The 19,978-nt window shown below is 35.0% G+C and overlaps 1 protein-coding gene across 5 annotated transcripts in view; it reads left to right on the top strand.

Annotated features, from left to right (window-relative positions):
* Positions 1-2,137: 2,137 nt before the first annotated feature.
* HGF (hepatocyte growth factor) overlaps positions 2,138-19,978 on the top strand; it is a 79,006-nt gene continuing 61,165 nt past the window's right edge. For 2 of the 5 annotated variants that reach the window (XM_044386041.3, XM_044386029.3), the window contains exons 1-5: positions 2,284-2,604; positions 9,558-9,723; positions 11,556-11,699; positions 13,910-14,022; positions 15,547-15,661. In XM_044386041.3, coding sequence (XP_044241976.1) covers positions 2,517-2,604; positions 9,558-9,723; positions 11,556-11,699; positions 13,910-14,022; positions 15,547-15,661 — 626 coding nt within the window. In that variant the 5' untranslated portion in view covers positions 2,284-2,516. Of the gene's footprint in view, positions 2,209-2,283; positions 2,605-9,557; positions 9,724-11,555; positions 11,700-13,909; positions 14,023-15,546; positions 15,662-19,978 lie in introns of those variants that run through there. The other 3 variants (XM_026504617.4, XM_026504607.4, XM_044386039.3) reach the window with 2 other exon arrangements.

Below are 19,978 nucleotides of genomic sequence, written 5' to 3'. Positions count from 1 at the left end.
AGGCGGTTCTTCTCATGGGGCTTACAGAAATTTCTCCATCCTATGGGGTATGACCAACTATTTGAGTCTCACACCTGGATCTTAATTCCTTTGGGATCTCGTGGAAGTTATTTTAGGATAGAAATAATTTACTTAAGTTTCCTCAAGTATAAAATGGGAATTATAATAATTCTTTCTTAATATGAGTTTATCGTAAGGATTAAATAAGACAAATTTTAAAGAGCATTTGTCACGATGCTTAGCATACACAAAAAGCTCAATGCATATTAGTTATCATGTAACATAGAGAAACCAAATAACCTGTCAAAAGAGAAATATAAACATAATTATAGATAGGTTTAAGCATTTATTGTATTTAGTATGACAATAAAAATTGTGAAAATGTGTGACCTATTAAATAAGTTTATTCAACTTCTTTGCGGTGCTCTAAATCTCTTATCCAGGATGGCTTTTCTCCAAGCCTATAATGATAATTGCAATCATGCTTATAGCCCTGATTCTGCTTTCTCTGAGAGAGAGAGAGAGAAAAACAAATAGACCAGTCCGTTATTCTTTACCTACAAGCATTTACTTATAGAAAAATCTAGCGTCTTAAAAGGAGTTTGAATCCCTAATAAAGCACAAGAGATGCTGTGGGGCATTTCAGGATCACGGCCAGGCAAGACACTGAAGTTGAGATTTTCCAAAAAGCTTATCAGAAATAAAAAGGATAGTAAAATGGTTACTTGGGACACCAGGGAGAAGCTGCCAAATGATTTTTCAGTTTGCTCGGTTTTGTTTTTATAGAGAAAAGATGATTAAGGAGGATTTACAGTAAGAGAAGATAATATAAAATAGATTCCTCAAAAGTAATTCTCTCAATCCCAAGCTTCTCTAGCTGTCCTAAACCTCGGGTGTTTTCTGGAGGTGGGAGTGGGCGGAGCTGGAGGAGGACGAATGAGAGCAGCAAGGAAGAGAAGGCTGTTCTGTGTGGATGGCATTAATTTTGCCCACTACCACAGCTGTGCAGCTGCATGCTGCCCCAGAGTCGTTTTCACATCATGCCCACTTTCTCTTCCTCTGTCGACAGAGAAGCTGGTTCCTATTTGTACCCATCTCAGAGATGCATGGGGAACTATCCCCCCAAAGCCATCCAAAATAAAGCAAGCCCTAGCCTAAAGTAATCGGAGCATCACCTGGAGATGCAAAGATAAATCAATTCTCTCAGTAAAATAAGAGGTTTGAGCAATGATCGCACAGATTCTGCAGAAATGAGTCCCCCCCGCCACCTCCTTCCACTCCCCATGCAATCTCTTTATCTCCCCATTTAGATTTTGGGAGGCTGGTGGGAACATTCAGAGGGATGGAGCTGGGGAAGAGAGGCACTTTCGTTATTTATGAATTAAAACAGATTGAGAGACTTCCAGTGAAAGTTAGTCTTCGAAGGTATGTGCATCATATAGACATACATGCATGAATGTGTGTGTGTGTGCGCGCGCGCGCGCGTGTGTGTGTGTGTGTGTGTGTGTGTGGTATAAGGACACATAGTCCATGCTACATTTATCTGTCCGGGACAGGCAGTAGATAATCCTAATCTCTTAGACATTTTAAGAGAGAGCATGACCAGATTTTATCACAGATCCCAAATCAGACAAGTTCTCTGATGCACTTTAGGCACATTTGTGGTACTGCAGAGCTTACTTAGTTGGCTGCTGAGCGAAGCTGCCTGCTTTGAGCATTTTGGGCTGGGGCAGTTTTCTTACCTGACGTGGTGGGTGTCGGTGTTGCTTGTTTATTTTTACCCCACAATACCGCACCCTTTTCTTTCTTAACCTCTTTTTACCTGGGCTGGCCCAGCCTGGCTCTGCCTCCTCGCCTGCCTCCCTCGTCCCGCCCTGTCTCTCCCACACCAGGGAACCTGTGTTAGTGTTTCGAATCTCTACTTTGCTCTAGCAGGGAAACCAGACAGATTAGGAGCTAAAGCACATTTGACTGAAAGACAGCTCTTTGCTTTCTTCTTCTGCTGCTTCCCCTTCCTCTTTTCCCAAAGAGACATGTAAACACATGTATTTTCCTGTTTAAATTTAGCGAATTGGTCCTCTGCCTGTGCCTTGATTTAGCTATTGGGCTGAGCCTTGCTCCTCCCTTCCCTACTCGGATAGGAGCCACAGGGATCTGGAGCTCGAGCTTCCAAATTGAGCTGGCCTCAGGCCAGGTGACCTTTTCTTTGTAAGTTTCTTTCCTAAACAGAGTTGGGGGGGGCGGGGAGCTGGGATCTTTTTGGTGTTGTTGGGGGGGTGGTTAGTGAGGAAAGGAAGAGGGTGGAAGAGAGTAAAGGGCTGTTGTTAAACAGTTTCTTACCGTAAGAGGGAGTTCAGACCTAGATCTTTCCAGTTAATCACACAACAAACTTAGCTCATCGCAATAAAAAGCTGCTCAGAGCCGACTGGTTCTTTTAGGCACTGAGTCGGAACAGGCTTCTCTCAGCCAGGCATCTTGCTCGTCCAGTGGGATCCGCCAGCGCGTCCGGCAGCACCATGTGGGGGACCAAACTTCTGCCAGTCCTGCTGCTGCAGCATGTCCTCCTACATCTGCTTCTGCTTCCCATCGCCATCCCCTATGCAGGTTAGTCTTCCCTTCTTCTTCATCATTAGTCTTCTTTTAACTCTCTCCTGCTAACCTTTCCTTTCCCTAACACCCTCTTCACCCCATCCCCAGCATCCTTTCTTAACTCAGTGTGTGGCATGTTTTTTTTTTTTTAAGAAAAACATCTTGTGGTGCTTTCTTTTGATATTCTTTTTTTTCTGTTTGCAAAGCATTTACAATGATAATTAACATCCCCTGAATGTGTCCTCCACCCCAGCCCCAGCCCGGTTCCCCCTGAGCCTCCTAGTTGTGGTCTGTGGGACAGAAATGAAGTGTTAACCCTGGCTGGAATTTTGCTGGTTTGGACAAGTTTAAAGCTGAACAGAAGGTCTGGTCTTGAAGAAGGGAGAGTGACTGTCAGTACAGCAGGGACTCCTTGCTTTCCAGAGGATAATTTTCCATGACATTCTGCACCCCCACATCACTCAGTCAACCTTCAGGGCTAAATGATGACTTTATACAGGTTTTCATTTGGAGGAGGCAGGTTAAACTCTGGGTATATGCATGTTATAAAAATGAAAGAGAAAGCCTCTCTTGAAATCTCATTCTCTCTGGGTATGGATGCCTGCCCTTTGAAACTACAGTGCAAGGGAGACACAAACTGTGTGACTCTGATTACAGCTGCCGAATGCCTCCTTTCAGTCTTCCATTTTCTCCCCCGAATTTACAGGTTGGGAAGGAACTGCTGGTGAGTTCAAACTACCTTCCTGGAACGGTAGAGATTCCATATGCTGCTTTGGGAAGTTTTCTGTTGTTATCAGGGCAAGAGGAAACATCTGTATTTGTTTGTATTATCATTGTAGTGGCTGAGATGCCAGTGGGAGAAGGTAGTGAGCACCATGGGTAGGCACGAGGGAAAAAAAGAATAGAACAAATGCCCACATGGTAGACATGGCCTTTTCATGATATAAACCAGAGGACTGGCCATATCTTTGGAGATAAGCTAAATATGAAATTTATCAGAGCTCTGATCTAGTTTCTGATGTAATACCCGGGTTGAAAACATCAAGAATTTGCTAAATGACAAGGTAAAGCATTTGACCCACCTGGCTTTCTTCTATTTTGTGAAGTGGTCCTTGTGAAAAAAACAAAAACAAAAACAAAAACAAAAAAACAGTGTGCAGGAAGGACCAGTTTGAAAACATTTAGGTATGATTTCCAAAGAGGTACAAAAGAAGTCAGTTCAATCAGGCAGGTTATCATGCTTGAGGTGTGTCATGCTAAAATGAACTCTCGTAAGGCATTGCTGATTTCAGGGGATTTTGAGCATAAATTGAAAACATGGCTAATATTTGGAGAGCTTTCATTTTTAAAGATTCAAATGTTGATGGTCTGAAGTATAATATGGTTACCTGAAATCATCTGTTCTAATGCGAAGGAAACACAATGTGGAAAACCCAAACGGGAGATCACCCATAGACAACGTCTATTTGTTTTTGGCATGCATTACGAAGTTTTGGCAGTAGATATACATTTGTAATTATATTTCACTTTGGCTAATGTTGAAATGACTGCGTTTCCTGAGTATAGGGAGAATGCAGCCCAAGAGTGTGCTGGCAGGCAAGGCGAGGCCAATTGGGAATTACAGATATGCTGTGAATAAATCCTGAAGTGGATAATGCAAAAATTGTCATCAAAAGAGGGTCTGGCTTAGTTTGGGTGGCAAGTTTATTTTGACAGTTGTTTTGTTTTGTTTTTGTTTTTGTTTTTGTTTTTTTAAATAACATTCTCCAAAATGGAGAACGCAGATAGTCCTCTTAGAACATACAAAGTTTATCCTTTTTTATATCATCTGACATTGAACATTTAGAGTTTTGTTGTTAATTGCTTTGGTTATACTTTTAGGTTTATCCTATGAGTCTATACTTGTACATATTTAAAATAATACAATGTTAGAAAAGAAGTGGATACTATAATGAGGTGACAACCAATTATAAGCAGAATGTATTATGGAGATCATTTATTGCAACGTTTCTTAAGAAATATGCAATAAAGTGGATTCAAGCCATCCTTACAGGAGTTGTCTACACAGAATTACCCCCTATCCACTTCCACCTATACTGGAAACAGATATCCAATCCCCTGAAACAAAAGAAGCATTAAGTAAGCATCTCATGTCCAGGAACGTGTGGGATATAAAGATGAACAAATGAGAAAGAAACCTACATTTGCTAAGCAACTGTTATGGACCAAGCTCTAAAAAAGAACTTATTTAACTCTAATAAGATTAGCAGTATTCAACTCATCTTACATGGGGAAATTGAGGTTAACGACCTTAATTATCTTATCATAGTAAAGGGATAGAGTTGAGATTCCTACCCAAATCTATGAGAAGGAAATATGTGCTGTTTTTATTTTCCTTTTATACTGAAGCCAGAAACAGTGAAATCAACTGAAATTGCCTTTTAAAAATCCCTTTTGCTAAGTAATATGTGAAAATCTCTGTGTTAGAAATACTATAATACTATGGTTTAGAGTTCATTTCTAGCTTAAGAAGTTTGGGGGCAATATGGTACCCAAGTTGAGTATGAAAAAAATGGATAATAGCATGATCAGTACCAAAGTCAGGGGAAAACAAAGTGGCCAAAGGCATGGAGGTGAGAAAGTATGAGGACAAGTAACCATGTGGGACTGGTGTACTGAGTACCTGAGGAGGGTAGTATGGCCTGTGATTAAAAAATTAGATAAGGTAGCGTGCATAAGCATGAATGTCGTGCTAAACTATTCTGAACATCTTGGGTAGCAGTTGGAAATTTTAGTGTAGACAAGAGACCCAACTTAAATTGTATTTCAGTGTGGTTGTTTTGGTTGCTGTGTGGAGGGAGAGTTGTTGGCAAAAACAGATGGTCAGGGAAGAGACCAGGAGGAGGAATCTGTGACAATGATATCTTGAACAAGGAAGCTGAATGAAGGTGAAGAAGGGGGAGGCCCTGAATCCCACCTTGACTATCACTTCGTTGTGTAAACCTCTTTGGAAGAGATTATTTTGCTTGCTTCTCAAACACCAACTGGGAAATCCAGGTCCTAGATAAAAGCAATGAAACTGTGAACTAGTATTTATGATTCTTGTCTTTGGGAAGGTTAAAGTCTTCAGTCACAACCGTTCCCTCCATTAATTATTTGTGTACTTTCATCTTAACATCTTGCCATTTCAAGCTGTTAATCACTAATCATGTGGGTAGGTTTCTCAGAATATGTGGAGCCAGATTCCTGCTTCTTTCCACACCCTGCAAATCCTTTCCTTGCATGGTTTTCCTTTGAAGTCAATGGTTAGTCCATACAGAGAAGAAAATATATGAGGTACTGAGAGAAATGAGTGTGAGGCCAGGGACCAGAGGGAGAAATGTGTCTTTCTTCATGCACCTTGATACATTTGACCCTACTTTCTGTTTGTAGGTTTTCACTAAGATCCTAATGATTTCAGTTCTAAAACAGGGATTTCAGGTTCTTCAGGAAATATAGCTTCCAGAATGTTTTCCCATACTGGGAGAAGAGGAGAAAGGATTTGTAATTTAAAGTACAAGAAAGCATGACAAAGTTGCAGTGATCTCTCACCCTTTGATTTCATTTCAGTATTTTGTTTATAAACTTCAACTAATAGTCATGCACAAAAAAATAGTAGGGAAAAATCTGATCCAAAGATTTTTTTTTTTTTTTTTTTAGTTTCTTCCCAAATTAAGTTGGTCTCTTAACTGTTTTCAGTAAAACAATCATCAGTTGTTAATACATATGGAAGAAAAAGTTGAAAGTATTTTCAGAAAAGGGGTTTTATTTAGACATGCTATCTTTTAGACTCCTGTTTTGAATTTTTCCTTTATTGAAGAAGAAATCAGTTTTATAGCTGCCTGGATTACATGATGTACAACGAGCTTGAACTTCACAGTTTTGAGTAATTTGTTACTGACTTAGTAGAAATGATTAAATTATAAAGGAAAGCTTCTAAATCATAAGAAATAAATAGTGAAAAGAGAATCCTGGTATCTGGTTCCCATTGCCTTTGATTAGTTCTGTAGCCCCATACAAGCTTTTCACTCCTATCTATTATCTAGTAAAGGGAAATCATAGATTGATTTGCTTTTCTGAATGTGTTTTGATCTTTAGATGAAAGGTGGTGATGGAAAAACTTATCAGCAAGCAAGAGTTAGACTACTTTTATGAGGTATAGTCACACATTAACACATCTCAATAGGTCAACTGAGGATCTGTAGAATTAAACACAACCAACAATCCCACAGAGACCTCTTTTCTCTATAGTAGCCCTCAGTACTTGCCTTCATAGTGCACGGTATTGACCCAAGAAACCAGAGCATCCACAAGGGGTTCAATTTTATTTGATAATTAGTAAAATGCATATCTGAATTTAATGTTTGCCTCAGACTTTTAAAATTTAGTTTTATGCTCTCTTCTCACATTTAGATATGTATAATAAACATATTAATCATCAGGCTTATTTTATTTCATTTTTTTTATTATGTCCAGTTAGCCACTGTATAGTACATCATTAGTTTTTGATGTAGTGTTCAGTGATTCCTTAATTGCGTGTAACACCCAGTGCTCTATATTTTTAGTTAACTGAATCTGATAATTAGTAAAATACATATCTGAATTTAATGTTTGCCTCAGACTTCTAAAATTTAGTTTTATGCCCTTCTCTCACACTTAGCTATGTATAATAAACACATTATTCATCAGGCCAATTTTAATTCTATATTTTTAATTAACTGAATTTATTTGAGAAATATATAATCCATATATCTATATATATATATATATAACTTCCATTTTAGTCAACAGTTTTATTTAATAGATTTTCGGCATCCATAAACTGTTTGTTTCTAAGAAATATTCCAATTTATATAGGAAATCAAATGATTATTATTCTGTGAAACATTTCACAGCACTTAAGAAATGGTGCACTACGGTCAAAGGAAGAAACTCCTAATGGAGAGACATATCTCCCATTAACATGGTTCTGTGGCAGAAACCAAAATGTGAAAAGAATTATACCACTTTGCCTGGGAGAATAACAATTTCTTCTCTATGCCAGAAATTAAAGAATGGAATTTCAAAAACAAAGCTAAACCTTTGCATATTTATAACTTTTTAATCTGAATTAATTTCCAAATATTTACTTAATAATTATAATTTAAATAGCTTCAAATACAACTTTTATTTTGTAGACTGACTCATTGGTATATTGGCATTTTAGGTAATTAAACAAAGTCATTTGGCAAGTCGGTAAGAATGCCAGAATTATTATCTGTCTGCCAACGTTATGCAAGGCATTTGCTCCGCACTCAATAAATAACATGTTGATAGATTATTTGGTTGAATGAATTTCTATGTTAAAATGTCTTTTAAATTATATCTGTTGTACCATGGCCATTCCATCTTGTAGGGCAAAGAAAAGTTAAAAATGAAAACATTATTACAGAAATTAGTACCAGTCTTTTGGGAATTATGCTTTGGAGTTTTACAGAGAACCAGAAATTTAGAGGACTTCATGTTTTCTCGTATTTATTGTGGACTTCAGGTTAGGATAGACATTAATGAATAGTATCTGCATGTTTAATAAACCAACTGGAGCCAGTGGTTGCTGGCAAACTTGAGAGTATGATGCCATTGTTTGTACCTCACTCTGCTAGCCATATTTCCAAATTTTCTGCACAAAAATTTTCACCCTCTTTTCTTGGCACATTTACTACATATAAAAACCAGGAATGTATTTCCTGTTCTACCATCCAAATTTCTTCTCTACTGATAGCTCTGAACCGGATCTTCAGAAAATATTTAAAAGCCGTATTTCTACATACTTAGAATTCTTAAAAAAATAGATGGCATCATGAGTGTTTAAGAGTGGGGGCTGGGGGTTCTGAAGTGAGGCAGCTGGGTTTCAGTTGAGGTTTGCTAAATAGGCAATTGATTTTTCCTTGTGTCTTGGTTTCTTCATCTTAAAAATAAATATATTATTACTGCCTTTGTCACAGGGTTTTCAAAAGAACTGGCAGGCAGAGGAGAGGCACAATCACGCCCATCCTTATTGCATTGTACAATAGGTCTCTTAGACATTTTGATTCTCATGGTGAAGATAGTGACTATTAGAAACTAGGTAACTTTGGGCACACTGAGGATGAAGAAGTAGTTCTTGATCCTTTAAAGTCATCTATAAGATTAAGTCCTTCAGGATGTTCTAGTTCTGTTTTTCATGTTTTTAATAGGAGGCTTCATGCTATCTAGGGGCCTTGTAGAATACTCTCATGAAGAAAAATGATATTGCTACATTAAAGCTTGAAGTTTTACATACATTTGATTTATAGCATTTGGCTTGATTTCAAGGCAAACAATTCAGTGATACTTAAGAAATAGTGCCCCCAAACACAGAAAACACTTCTGTAGGAAATGAGAAGGGCTAAAATATGAATAATATGAAATACTTTAAAGAAAGCCAGAAGAATTTATCCATTGCACCATTTTTAGTGAGAAGTTTCTCACATGTAATTGAATTGACTTATCTAATTAATACTATAACTTACATAAGGACCAACTGTAGAAGGAAAATGACAAATTTAATTATAAAGCATGATATGATATGCCTGGGCATTTGCTTTCATACTGTTTGGAGAATATCATGTCATTTATTTCTTTAGAGTGAACTCTGTCCTAGTTTTTAAAAGCATATTTCATTTTAAAGAATGTAGATGAGTGACCCTACATGACAAGTTCTTTATTCTTCACTGATTACAATATTCCTCTCTTGCTCTTAACTATCTGAGAGTATCAATCCCCACCTCACTTCACCCCCAACCCCTGGAGATCTAGTATGTTGTCAGATGAAATCACTATCTTATGGATGATCCTTAAGGACATTTTTTTCTATATGAGCCTTAAAAGCATTTCCTCCATTTTTTAAAAAAAATTATTATTATTAATAGAAGGACAGAAGAAAAGAAGAAACACACTTCATGAATTCAAAAAGTCAGCAAAGACTACTCTAATTAAAGAAGACCCATTACTGAAGATAAAAACAAAAAAAATGAACACTGCAGACCAATGTGCCAATAGATGTATTAGGAATAAAGGACTTCCATTCACTTGCAAGTAAGTTGCTTCATTTTGTTCTTAGGATAACTTTCCAAATATAGCATCTACTAATTATCATCATCGGGTTTTTGTTTTTTTTTCCTTTGCATTCAGTGTAATTTGCCCTTAAAGTATAAGCTTGACTTTAGTTTTAACTCATTATAACAGAATATGTAGCTCTTAGTTGATGGAAATATGAGTAAGGGAAAGCACATAAATGGTATGTTTCAGAACCCAGAGTGTCTTTGGTTATGGAATTTGTGTTTTCTCACCTTATGAACAGTTGAACTTTAGAAACTAAAATTCCATTAGATTGCCTTTTATCCAATATTTTAAAATATTCTATTCAGAATAATTTTTTTTTTTCTTGGAAGAGGAGTGGAGGAATTTTCAGAATAAGTTGGGCCAGAGCCAGAATTTACTGCAACTTACATCATTGTCTTTAGGGATTTAAATAAAAGGTGTTGAGAGAATTAGATAAAAAAGTAGAGGGATTGGTGTCAGCAGCAAAGGCTGTTCAAAAGGAGCTGGGCTAGTGATGATGAAGTTTTAGGTGAAAAGTGACAGAGAAATCCGAAGAGGCATGAGGGGATTCAAATGGAGGGTTTTCTTATCATTTGAAATTCCCTGTGCGACCTCACAGGGAAGAATTCCTTCCTCCTTTGCCACTGATCCCAAGGATAAAACATGGGAGTTTTGGACCATGAAGGAGGCAATCGCCACTCTGAATGGCTTTCTGAATTGCCAGAAGAAAATGCATTTCCTCATTCTTCATAAACATTCCCATCCCCTCATTTACTTTATACCCGTTTATTCCTTATTTCATTCTATTTTTTACAGGACTGTGAATGATACCCTGTCAGTTTTAAATTCTACTCTACTGCATTTGGACAGTGACATGTAATGTGGACACAGATTTTAGTAATGCCATGGCAAGCAATCCTAATCTCATCCTACCTTTTTCAGAGAAATGAGTGTTACGGGCCTCGGGGAAAGGACGTGGTCAGAGAAGGTCCTCGACAGATGTAGCGGAGGACAGACTAACTCCTTTCTATTCATTTACAACTCCTCTGGAAATATTTTTATTGCCAAACTGTCACTTTCAGGGAGATATTTCCTGACAAGGGGAGTGGGGAATTGACTTTGCAAGTATATTCCTATGATAATTCTGTTTCTTTCCCTGATTTTCCTGCCTTGAGATTATTAAAAGTAAATTAGAGAAAACTACTCTCAATCAACATCATAGCTGTGCAGATTTATGGCGATGTTCTCACAATTGATGGGGTTAGATTTATTATATTTTCCCCTCATGGGCTTGGGAAGGTGGGGCAAGGGAAATGGGAGAACCTCATCTTATTATTTAACTCTGAATCTGAAAATACACTCTCCTGAATCCATGAGTAAGGAAAGCATTACTACTTCCAATTTTCACATTAGTCAGCCTTATTTCTAGAAAACAAAACAAAACAAAACAAAACAAAACAAAAACCTTTCCCTATGTTTTATTTAGGAGGAACTAAGATGATTTTGCTGCATTAGAGAACACGTGACCTGATTAAAAATCTTTACATACACCATGTATATGAGGTTTCATACTCTCCTACTATATTCTGGTTTCGTTACATTTAGCCTTCAAGTTTATTGCAAACTGTGCAGAAAACCACATGCATAATACCTTTGTACAGAGAGAATTCTTCTGCACAGATATGTGTCATCCTTCTCACTTGTCTATCCCAAATTTATATGCACATGTGTTTGCGGTGACTAATACATTGGTTGTTCAGAATTGAATGGACATACTGTGATACTCTGAAATTACATTCTTAATGAATTAAAGGATCTTTTTGCAGGCTTGTTATATGGACTAGAATCATTGAAAGACAATGGCAAATACACAAAAATGCTTGGAAAATACCAGCAATGCTATGTGAAAGCATATGTGATTCAGTGGGTACAGGGTGGAACATTCTCAAACATGATCTCCTCCTGAGAAGGTATCAACAATATTGATTTTACAGAGATCAAAGTTCTTTTTTGCTGGGTAGGGAAGATGATCAGAATGCCTCATTCTAAGCTCCTCAGAAAATTGCTATCCATACTTGACTCAAGAGAAGAAAATATGAGGCTTTTTTCCTCCACCCATGACTGAGTAGCTGGCACTGGAATTGCCTTCCTGCCATAAACAACTAGAAACCTAGACAAAATAAATTATTGAAAGGAATATGATAATTAAAATAAGGATAAGATGAAGACTCCTAAAGTCAAACTTAAAAGAAGATGCAACTCTAGGATCTGACTGTTTGGATACAGTCTATTTGGAGGTATAAAGTGATTCAAGGAAACACTTTTCTGAGAGAATATGGCATTGTAATGGAATGAGCGAAAAGGGTGAAGTCAAGTCAGCAAACTGGAAACTGGGTTACCCACTTGTCAGATGGAATCGCCTGTGTATTCACAGAGGCAAATCTTGCATGTTCCTGATGGGACTCATGAGTTACCTCCAAGGCATTCTCATGTCAAAGCCATATTATCCATAGAAGAGTAGTTTATATATGTGTGCGCAAATTTCTTTTAATGTAAAGTTAAGTGGCAACTGTAACTTTAAGATTTGGTTTTAGATGTTTGTTTAGTTTTTATTAACATGTGTTCTTTCTCTAATAACTGTGCATTCAAAGTCATTTAACACCCCCCCCACATGCTACAATAGCATAATAGAGAATTTAACATGTATTGCATAAGCTACAGTCCACCAGATCAAAATTCAAGTGTATTATTAGCCAGTCCTCTCTTAAGTTATCTGCCGCCACTGCAAAATACACTTTTGTGATTTGCTCTTAATTATGATTTCAGCTGTAAGATGTTCTTGTAGGTAGATATTTCAAAATATCGATGTGTAAGTCAAAGCTCAAAGTTTATGCATATAATTTTTTGAAGTTATTTGGATATAGAATAAAATGTACTATATAAAAATATGAGATCATAGGTAAAATGTTTTAAATAATTTTATAGCATATTTTTATCTTTCATAAAAGTTATTTCCCCTTATTTAAAATTATTTAAAAGTTGGCAGATTACTAAGAAATAAGTGACTAGCTTGGAATATCTAAAGTTATAAGAAAACTATGTGTTCCTAAAAGATATTATAAGGAGTAGAAGTGAAAAATCCTTATTCTTAGAAAATCTGTATTTCTTTTAATTAGATAGTTGTACATGGTGGCATTGTAATTAGCACAAACATAGAGAGAAGGAGTTTTGATATCATTTCTTAAAAGCAGGTAAACAGGTCAGAACTCCCACTTCATTTTCTACATTCTAAGACATGGTAACGTTTAATATGTTGAAAATTTTATCAAGTTCAAGTTCTTTACTACCATCAGTTAAGGGTTTTTTTCTACTTACAATTTTGTTTAGAAAGACTTTTTTAGTGAACAAAACCCAATATAATACTTAGCTATAGGAATGATGACTGTAGAAGTGACACATTTTCATAATTTTCTGCAAGATAGATGTATCAAGAGCATATGCAATGTGATATTAATAGATTTTTAAAATTAAAAATGCCTATGCAATTAAGTCTATTTAGGAAACATTGCTTTACATAAACACTTACCCTGATAGTAAGCTTTTCATAGCCTTTATTAAGCTTCCATGCTTTTAGCTCACCAAGAAAGGATATAATAGGCAAAATTTTCCAGACATTTGATTTCAGATCCCTTTTGCTAGGAGAATATCCTGGATGGTGATTTTTCTAATTCATTTTAGGAAATGTCATTTTAGAGTGTACTTTACACAATTGCAAACTTTGAAAATTAATCATGATATTGCAGATACAATCATTTGTATATAACTACAAACAAAATCTTCCCACTTTCTGCATACTTACAAAAAAAGTCTTCAGAAATAATCCAAGCAGTTGTGTCATATATTGATTTTGCCTGACTTCATTTTTCTAGACATCATTTAGAATAACATGAGAACTTTCCACATAGTATTCTGATATTTAAATCTACATGTATGAAAACTTAATTTTGTTCTTTCTTATTTGGCCATCAAAATGGTAGGTTCAAAAATCACTCAGGTTTTTATTATGCATATATAACCATGTGTCTTTTTATATCGCCCTCCTTGGTTAAACCATGTGCCCCTTCTTTAAAAACTGTATAAATAGTAGTATTCCTTCTTTTCATTTAGATATTTTTTTCAGGGCCTTTGTTTTTGATAAAGCAAGGAAAAGATGCCTCTGGTTCCCTTTCAATAGCATGACAAGTGGCGTGAAAAAAGACTTTGGTCATGAATTCGACCTCTATGAAAACAAAGGTAACTGGCTTCTCCCTAAGCATTTCATAACAAAATAAAGCATAAAATATATGTAATTTCCTGCCACAGTGCTCTTTATCACTAATTTTTCTATTATAGGTGGATCTGTTATGCGGTCAGTTCTTCCATTAAGACAGAAGATACTAGTGTCTTAACTATTTTCAATATGGTATTTTAAAGAGAGCATTTCCCAAACTTTCCGTAATTAGATTGCCCCTCCCTCTTTATTTATTTCTAGGAGCATCTCTTAGAACTGATGTTGTCCATGTTCATTTTAGAAAGTGCCACCTTAAATTAATAGTTTAACAAACCTTATATTATAGTACATTTTGAGCATTTTATTACATAGCATTTTAAATGTTAACAACTTTGGGTAACTAATCTGTCATAGTGGTGATTGCTGATGATAAAATGTGGAGATTTTGAAATACTAGTTGTGCCTTTTCCTAATTATATACTTTAAAAATCTTTAAAGAAGAACTGAGATCATATTATTTGTTAATGTGTCTATTTTGTTTATCTGATACTATATTCACTTTGATCCAAAGCAGAATTATATCAGTGAAATAATTGGAGAATGTTAAATAAATATGAGCTTTACAAAATAAATCTCTTATCATGCAAAATAATAATTATGGATTGTATTTATGATAATAGTATTTATTTCAATTTTAGTGTATTCTTAAATCGTGTTGTCATTAAATTTGAGTATTTGGTAATATACACAGATATTTCCTTGTTAAGAGGGTAGACACTGAAAGTAAATTAGGATTAATTTATGGTAGAAAATAAGATGATCTTAAAAAAAAGAAAATAAGATGATTTCTATATACCACAATAATTCTACAAATCCTAAACATAATTTATAATCTAGTATAACACCATTTTGTAATCTTCTAGGTTGCTAGCAACTGTATATACTATTATTTGATAGGAATATATAGCTTGTTTAAATTTAATTGCTCTATAGTTTGCAGCTGAAAAGTTAGCAAAAATATAGAAAATAATAATCAAAACAATACAACTATCACTTAGACATATACATACATGCATATATAAAAAGCTATACAATTTTATTGAGATAAAGACAAGTCAGTTATTCTTATTATCTTAAAGTAACTCTTTGAATTGAATAGATTTTACAAATTACTTATCATTTTTAACATTATCTTAAAATGGTCTGTATATTTAAGCATATCATTCTGTCAAATTAAATTTGCCTGGCCTGTTGTGTATACTGACTTATCTACAATAAGTACATAGACTAATCTCTGTTGTTATGGTAGAATATACTCACAAAATTAAAACCTCTCAGTAGTCTTGTTTTGTTTTGTTTTGTATTATTCTGAAATGTACTATTTTGAAAATAGTAGAAACTGTAGGCAAGAAATGTCAGTTTGATTTGAGAGATCTTATAAACATTAATTACCTGAAGATTTGGATGGAATTTTCTTTTTCTTTTTAAATATATAACCGCATATGTTACACATAGTTATAAATTTTTTCTCTGCTTTCTTCTGATAGACTACATTAGAAACTGCATCATTGGTAAAGGAGGTAGCTACAAGGGAACGGTATCTATCACTAAGAGTGGCATCAAATGCCAGCCCTGGAATTCCATGATCCCACATGAACACAGGTAAGAAAAGCATGAAAAAAAGAACGTAGAGACTTTTTTTTAATATGTGTGTTAGCAATTTCATGTGATTCCTTCAGAATAATCCTACAGTTCTATAATAACAGCCAATTTTGATGAATTGCATTAAGCCAAGGCTTATGTGAATTTATGACTGAGATTCAAAGATGAATAAATAAATCATTAAGATGAGGCCTAAGAGTCTCTTACCTCAAAAATGTCAGCTTATACATCTTGGTGTTGGTGAGGAAGTAATGAAAACATGATTTAAAAAAAAAAAAAAAAAAGATTTTTCCCCTCCTCTCTTTGCCTTCCAGAAGGTACAGCTCTCTGCAGCTGTAGTGGAGAGGCTGACTGTGATATAAATATGATAGATCAGATTCTGACCTGACCCAGGGCCTGACTGTTCTTTAACCATGGTGGTACACAATCTTGGCTACATATTAAAATCACCTGCTATGAGCCCTTAACAAATCTCACCACCCAGGCATAAACACAGGCCAATTACATTAGAATCTTTTAGGGGAATAACCCAGGCACTGGGTTTTTTTGTTTGTTTGTTTGTTTTTGTTTTTTGTTTTTTGTTTTTGTTTTTTGTTTTTTTAAAGCTCCCTAGATGATTCCAAAGTACAGCCAAAATTGAGAACTTCTGCTAATAACTCATGCCAGAGATTGACCAGCTTTCCCTTTTCACCTATTGCCTAATGACTGGAGAAAACTTCTCATTGCTTGGAAATTAAATATCTACACTTCAGAGAAGACTTGTGTTCATTACAACAGATGAATGCTATTTAAAGATGAGTAAACACAGCATCCATAGGCTCATTAGTCTGAGAGTTTTAGTCATCATGGAGGAGAAACATAGATTTCTAATACTCACTGAAGAACTAAATTTAGCCACAGTTTTTCAGGGCTCATTTCACAAATAATTTTGACAGAAACTAAGATAGTTTAAAACAGTTCTCCCTGGTTAGTAAATACATTGGAAGATTTAGTTTACCATGAGCCAAGTACCTTGTAAGCAGTCTATCTTGTTTATCTCATTTAATCCCCCCAAGAACCACATAGCGGGTCGTTTTAGTAATTCTATTTTATATATGGTGAAACTGAAGGAAAAGAGCCTTAGTAACCTTTCAAGGTCATGCACAACTAAGTGCTGTGGCGGAATGTGAGCCCAGCCAGTGTCACTGTATAACCTGTGTTTTTAACATAAAACAGGGCATGAAACACTGAGCAATAGGACACATGCTGTGACTTGTTTTTGAACCAATGGTGATGACTTTGCATTGATGAATTCATTTTTTTATTTCATTTCATTCATTTTTGAGGGGCATAATTATGCAAGATGATTTTACTTCTGTAAACAGACATGAGTTAAGTGGCCCGCCCATAAAGAAAAAGAGTTAGTTGCTCCACACTGGGATCAAACCTGTGATCCCGGCCTAATTAACACCAGCTAGTAAATGTCCAAGCTGATCAGTTGTCAGGGTTTTAGTAACAGAAAACAACTAATTTTTTTCCCCAAATTAGTTACTTACAATAATACACAAATACCTCTGAAACATAGCATTATATTACAAGGCAAAAAACCCAATATAATTGGTTTGTTCCCTCATAAGGATTTGCATGGTATCATTCCCATGACACCGTATGAGGAAAATATTTTATTTAAATAGATAGATCTAAGTTTTTCATGAACAAAGGAATAGCATTTGAAATCAATCCTACCCTAGTTGAGTGCACTGGACTGACCCAGTAGAGGTCTTATTTCAACCCAAATTCTCTATGATTGTGATTCTGTGCTGGAAGAGTACATGTGAAATAGATCTCCCTGGGAACTGGCTTCCCAGTCCAATCAGCTATTTTACCAGCAAACATTTCCTTGTGATATAAAGGTTTAGGGCTGAGAAGATCTTGTATATTAATCAAATCTTTTTTTTTGTTTTTTTGGGTTTTTTTGTTTAACAACAGTAACATTAATTTTCATCAATTAACAGCTTATTGGTTTATCTGCATGATAGCTTAACACTTTTAAGTTAAGTGTTACCTAAAGATCAACTTTATGGGGAATGGAAAAAATATATATATAAAACTGTCTGGAAGGGTGATTTATTGTTGACTCCTAAATTGAAATATTTTACAAGTGGCTTAATGGGAAGATGATGATAGATGATGAAATTAGTATAGAAGCTTAACTAGAAAACCAGGTGACTCGATATCTACATCTATATCCTTCACTGGCCACCAGTATTCATTAATGAAGCAGATGATGGAATAGATCAAGTTTCCCATGAATGTAGTTTATATTAAAAGAAAAGAAAAGGTGGCTAGAACCCAGAAGACTTAATTTCTATTTCAAAGTATATTATGATATAACTAAGTTTTAAGAATTTCTTTACTTCTTTAAAGCCTTACTAACAATGACAAAGAACCACGATTAATATAAATGTGAATAAAAGTTTGTTAGAGCCTTTGGCAAGGGGCTTGTGTGTAATAGTTTCTCATAAACATTTTTTGAATGAACATATATAAGTGAAAAGAGCATGGCTGGCTTCATCCGTTGGCCAAGTATAGCACGCTAAAGAAAAGCAGGCTATACCTCAGGACACAAAAGAAAATAAGCTAATTTGGGTAAAAAGCCATACACACCAAAGAATGAAGGGAAGAGATGACCAGACTGTCATGAATGTCCTAAAGAGGAATTTCATATGCATTGACATAGAATTGTGGAAAGCAGCACCTTTCTTTTCAGTTGCATTTGATTAACTCCAGTGAGAAAACTTTATTCATATTTCTGCCATATCTAGTTTTGATTTCTACTTTTTCTCTCTTCCTTACTTGTATTTTTACTACTAAACCAATGACTGATTCATTCACTACTTCTTTACAGCTTCCTTTTAGCTTTACAAATCCACTGGCAAGGTGTATGTGTTCCGTGTGTGTGTGTGTGTATACAACAAAAATCTGCTCTAACATCATTAATATTTAATGTGTGTATTTAACATGTACTAAATCCATTATTTAATTTCTTCTAAGTAAACTTGATACATAAAATGATAGAAAACAACCTCATAATAATCAAATTCACTTCCTATATCTTGTAAGTGAGGAAGTGAAATGCAAAGAGTAAAGAAATTAAGTAGGGACTAAAGACTAGTGTCATATAAGTAGCCAAGTGATATATATGGGGCGACAATGTAGATTTTGTGATTAAAAATAACTTATTCTTGCTACTCTACTATACGAAGTTTTTTCATAAAATAGAGTTATAGGAGCATTTTCTTAGGTAAATGTATGCATTACTTTACAAAAAACAATCTGAAGTAAAAGTCAGTTTTGATTCTATCAGAAAAATGACTAGTTCATTAGAAATTTACTTTGAAAAGTTGGAAAACTGGCAAAACTGAAAGAAAATTTCAAGCAGTGGAACAAACAAAAGTTATCCTGAGTTATTCTGGAATAAAAGGGCCAAAAATAAGAAAAAAGATGCCTTCTTTTTCTTTTAAAATTAAATACTGTCAGGAACTGTGAAATCATGATGAGCTTTAATTGTATTATAATTTACATCAATCATATGGCCCAATGTCTAATTTTTGTTTCCCCATATTTAAAATTCTAATGAAGTAAGGATATAAATTCTATCTAAAGACATTCTGGAGTTGCATAATATTTATAATACTAGTTTCCTTGAAAATGTTTGATTAGTAATAAGTCTCTTAAAATAGACTCTTTCTTTTTAACTGATAATTTATATTTTCTGAGGACTTAACTTTGGTATATTTCATGTCCAAATGAAAAAATGTCATTGCAAAATATTTCTCGGTACCCAATGCACATCCATATACATTTTGTGTCACAACATAACAAAAAAATGATTTCTAAATAAGTTTCAATGGATCAGAAACACATTTGAATGGTTTTTACTTACACTAAAATCCTTTGACTTCACTAGAAGTACCAGTTAGAAACAGTAAAAGTAGAAATAAAGCTTTATAGCAACAATGAACTGAGTATCGAAAATGTAACTGGATTTTCAAAAAAAAAAAAAAAGTGTTACCCACAGATACATATTCTTCCTTACACGATTTTTTTGCATTCAGTCTAGCAAAAGAAAGCATCATTGAGGCCAGTGCCACAAGCTGTACAAACGAATAAAAAAGGCTTTGGATTTTTCTGATTTTGTGTTGAAATACTTTATGCTGACAAGAAAACTAACTAGGGCATTAGAAATTTCAAATGAAAGTAATGCATTACAGTCTCTGTACCGAATGGCAAACTGTTAGAAACTCAGTCTGGAAGCACTAAACCTGAGTTGTAGTG

Source organism: Ursus arctos, unplaced genomic scaffold (genome assembly GCF_023065955.2).
Source record: "Ursus arctos isolate Adak ecotype North America unplaced genomic scaffold, UrsArc2.0 scaffold_3, whole genome shotgun sequence".
In the NCBI taxonomy this organism is placed as follows: Eukaryota; Metazoa; Chordata; class Mammalia; order Carnivora; family Ursidae; genus Ursus; species Ursus arctos.
This window is presented reverse-complemented; position numbering and strand designations above follow the sequence as displayed.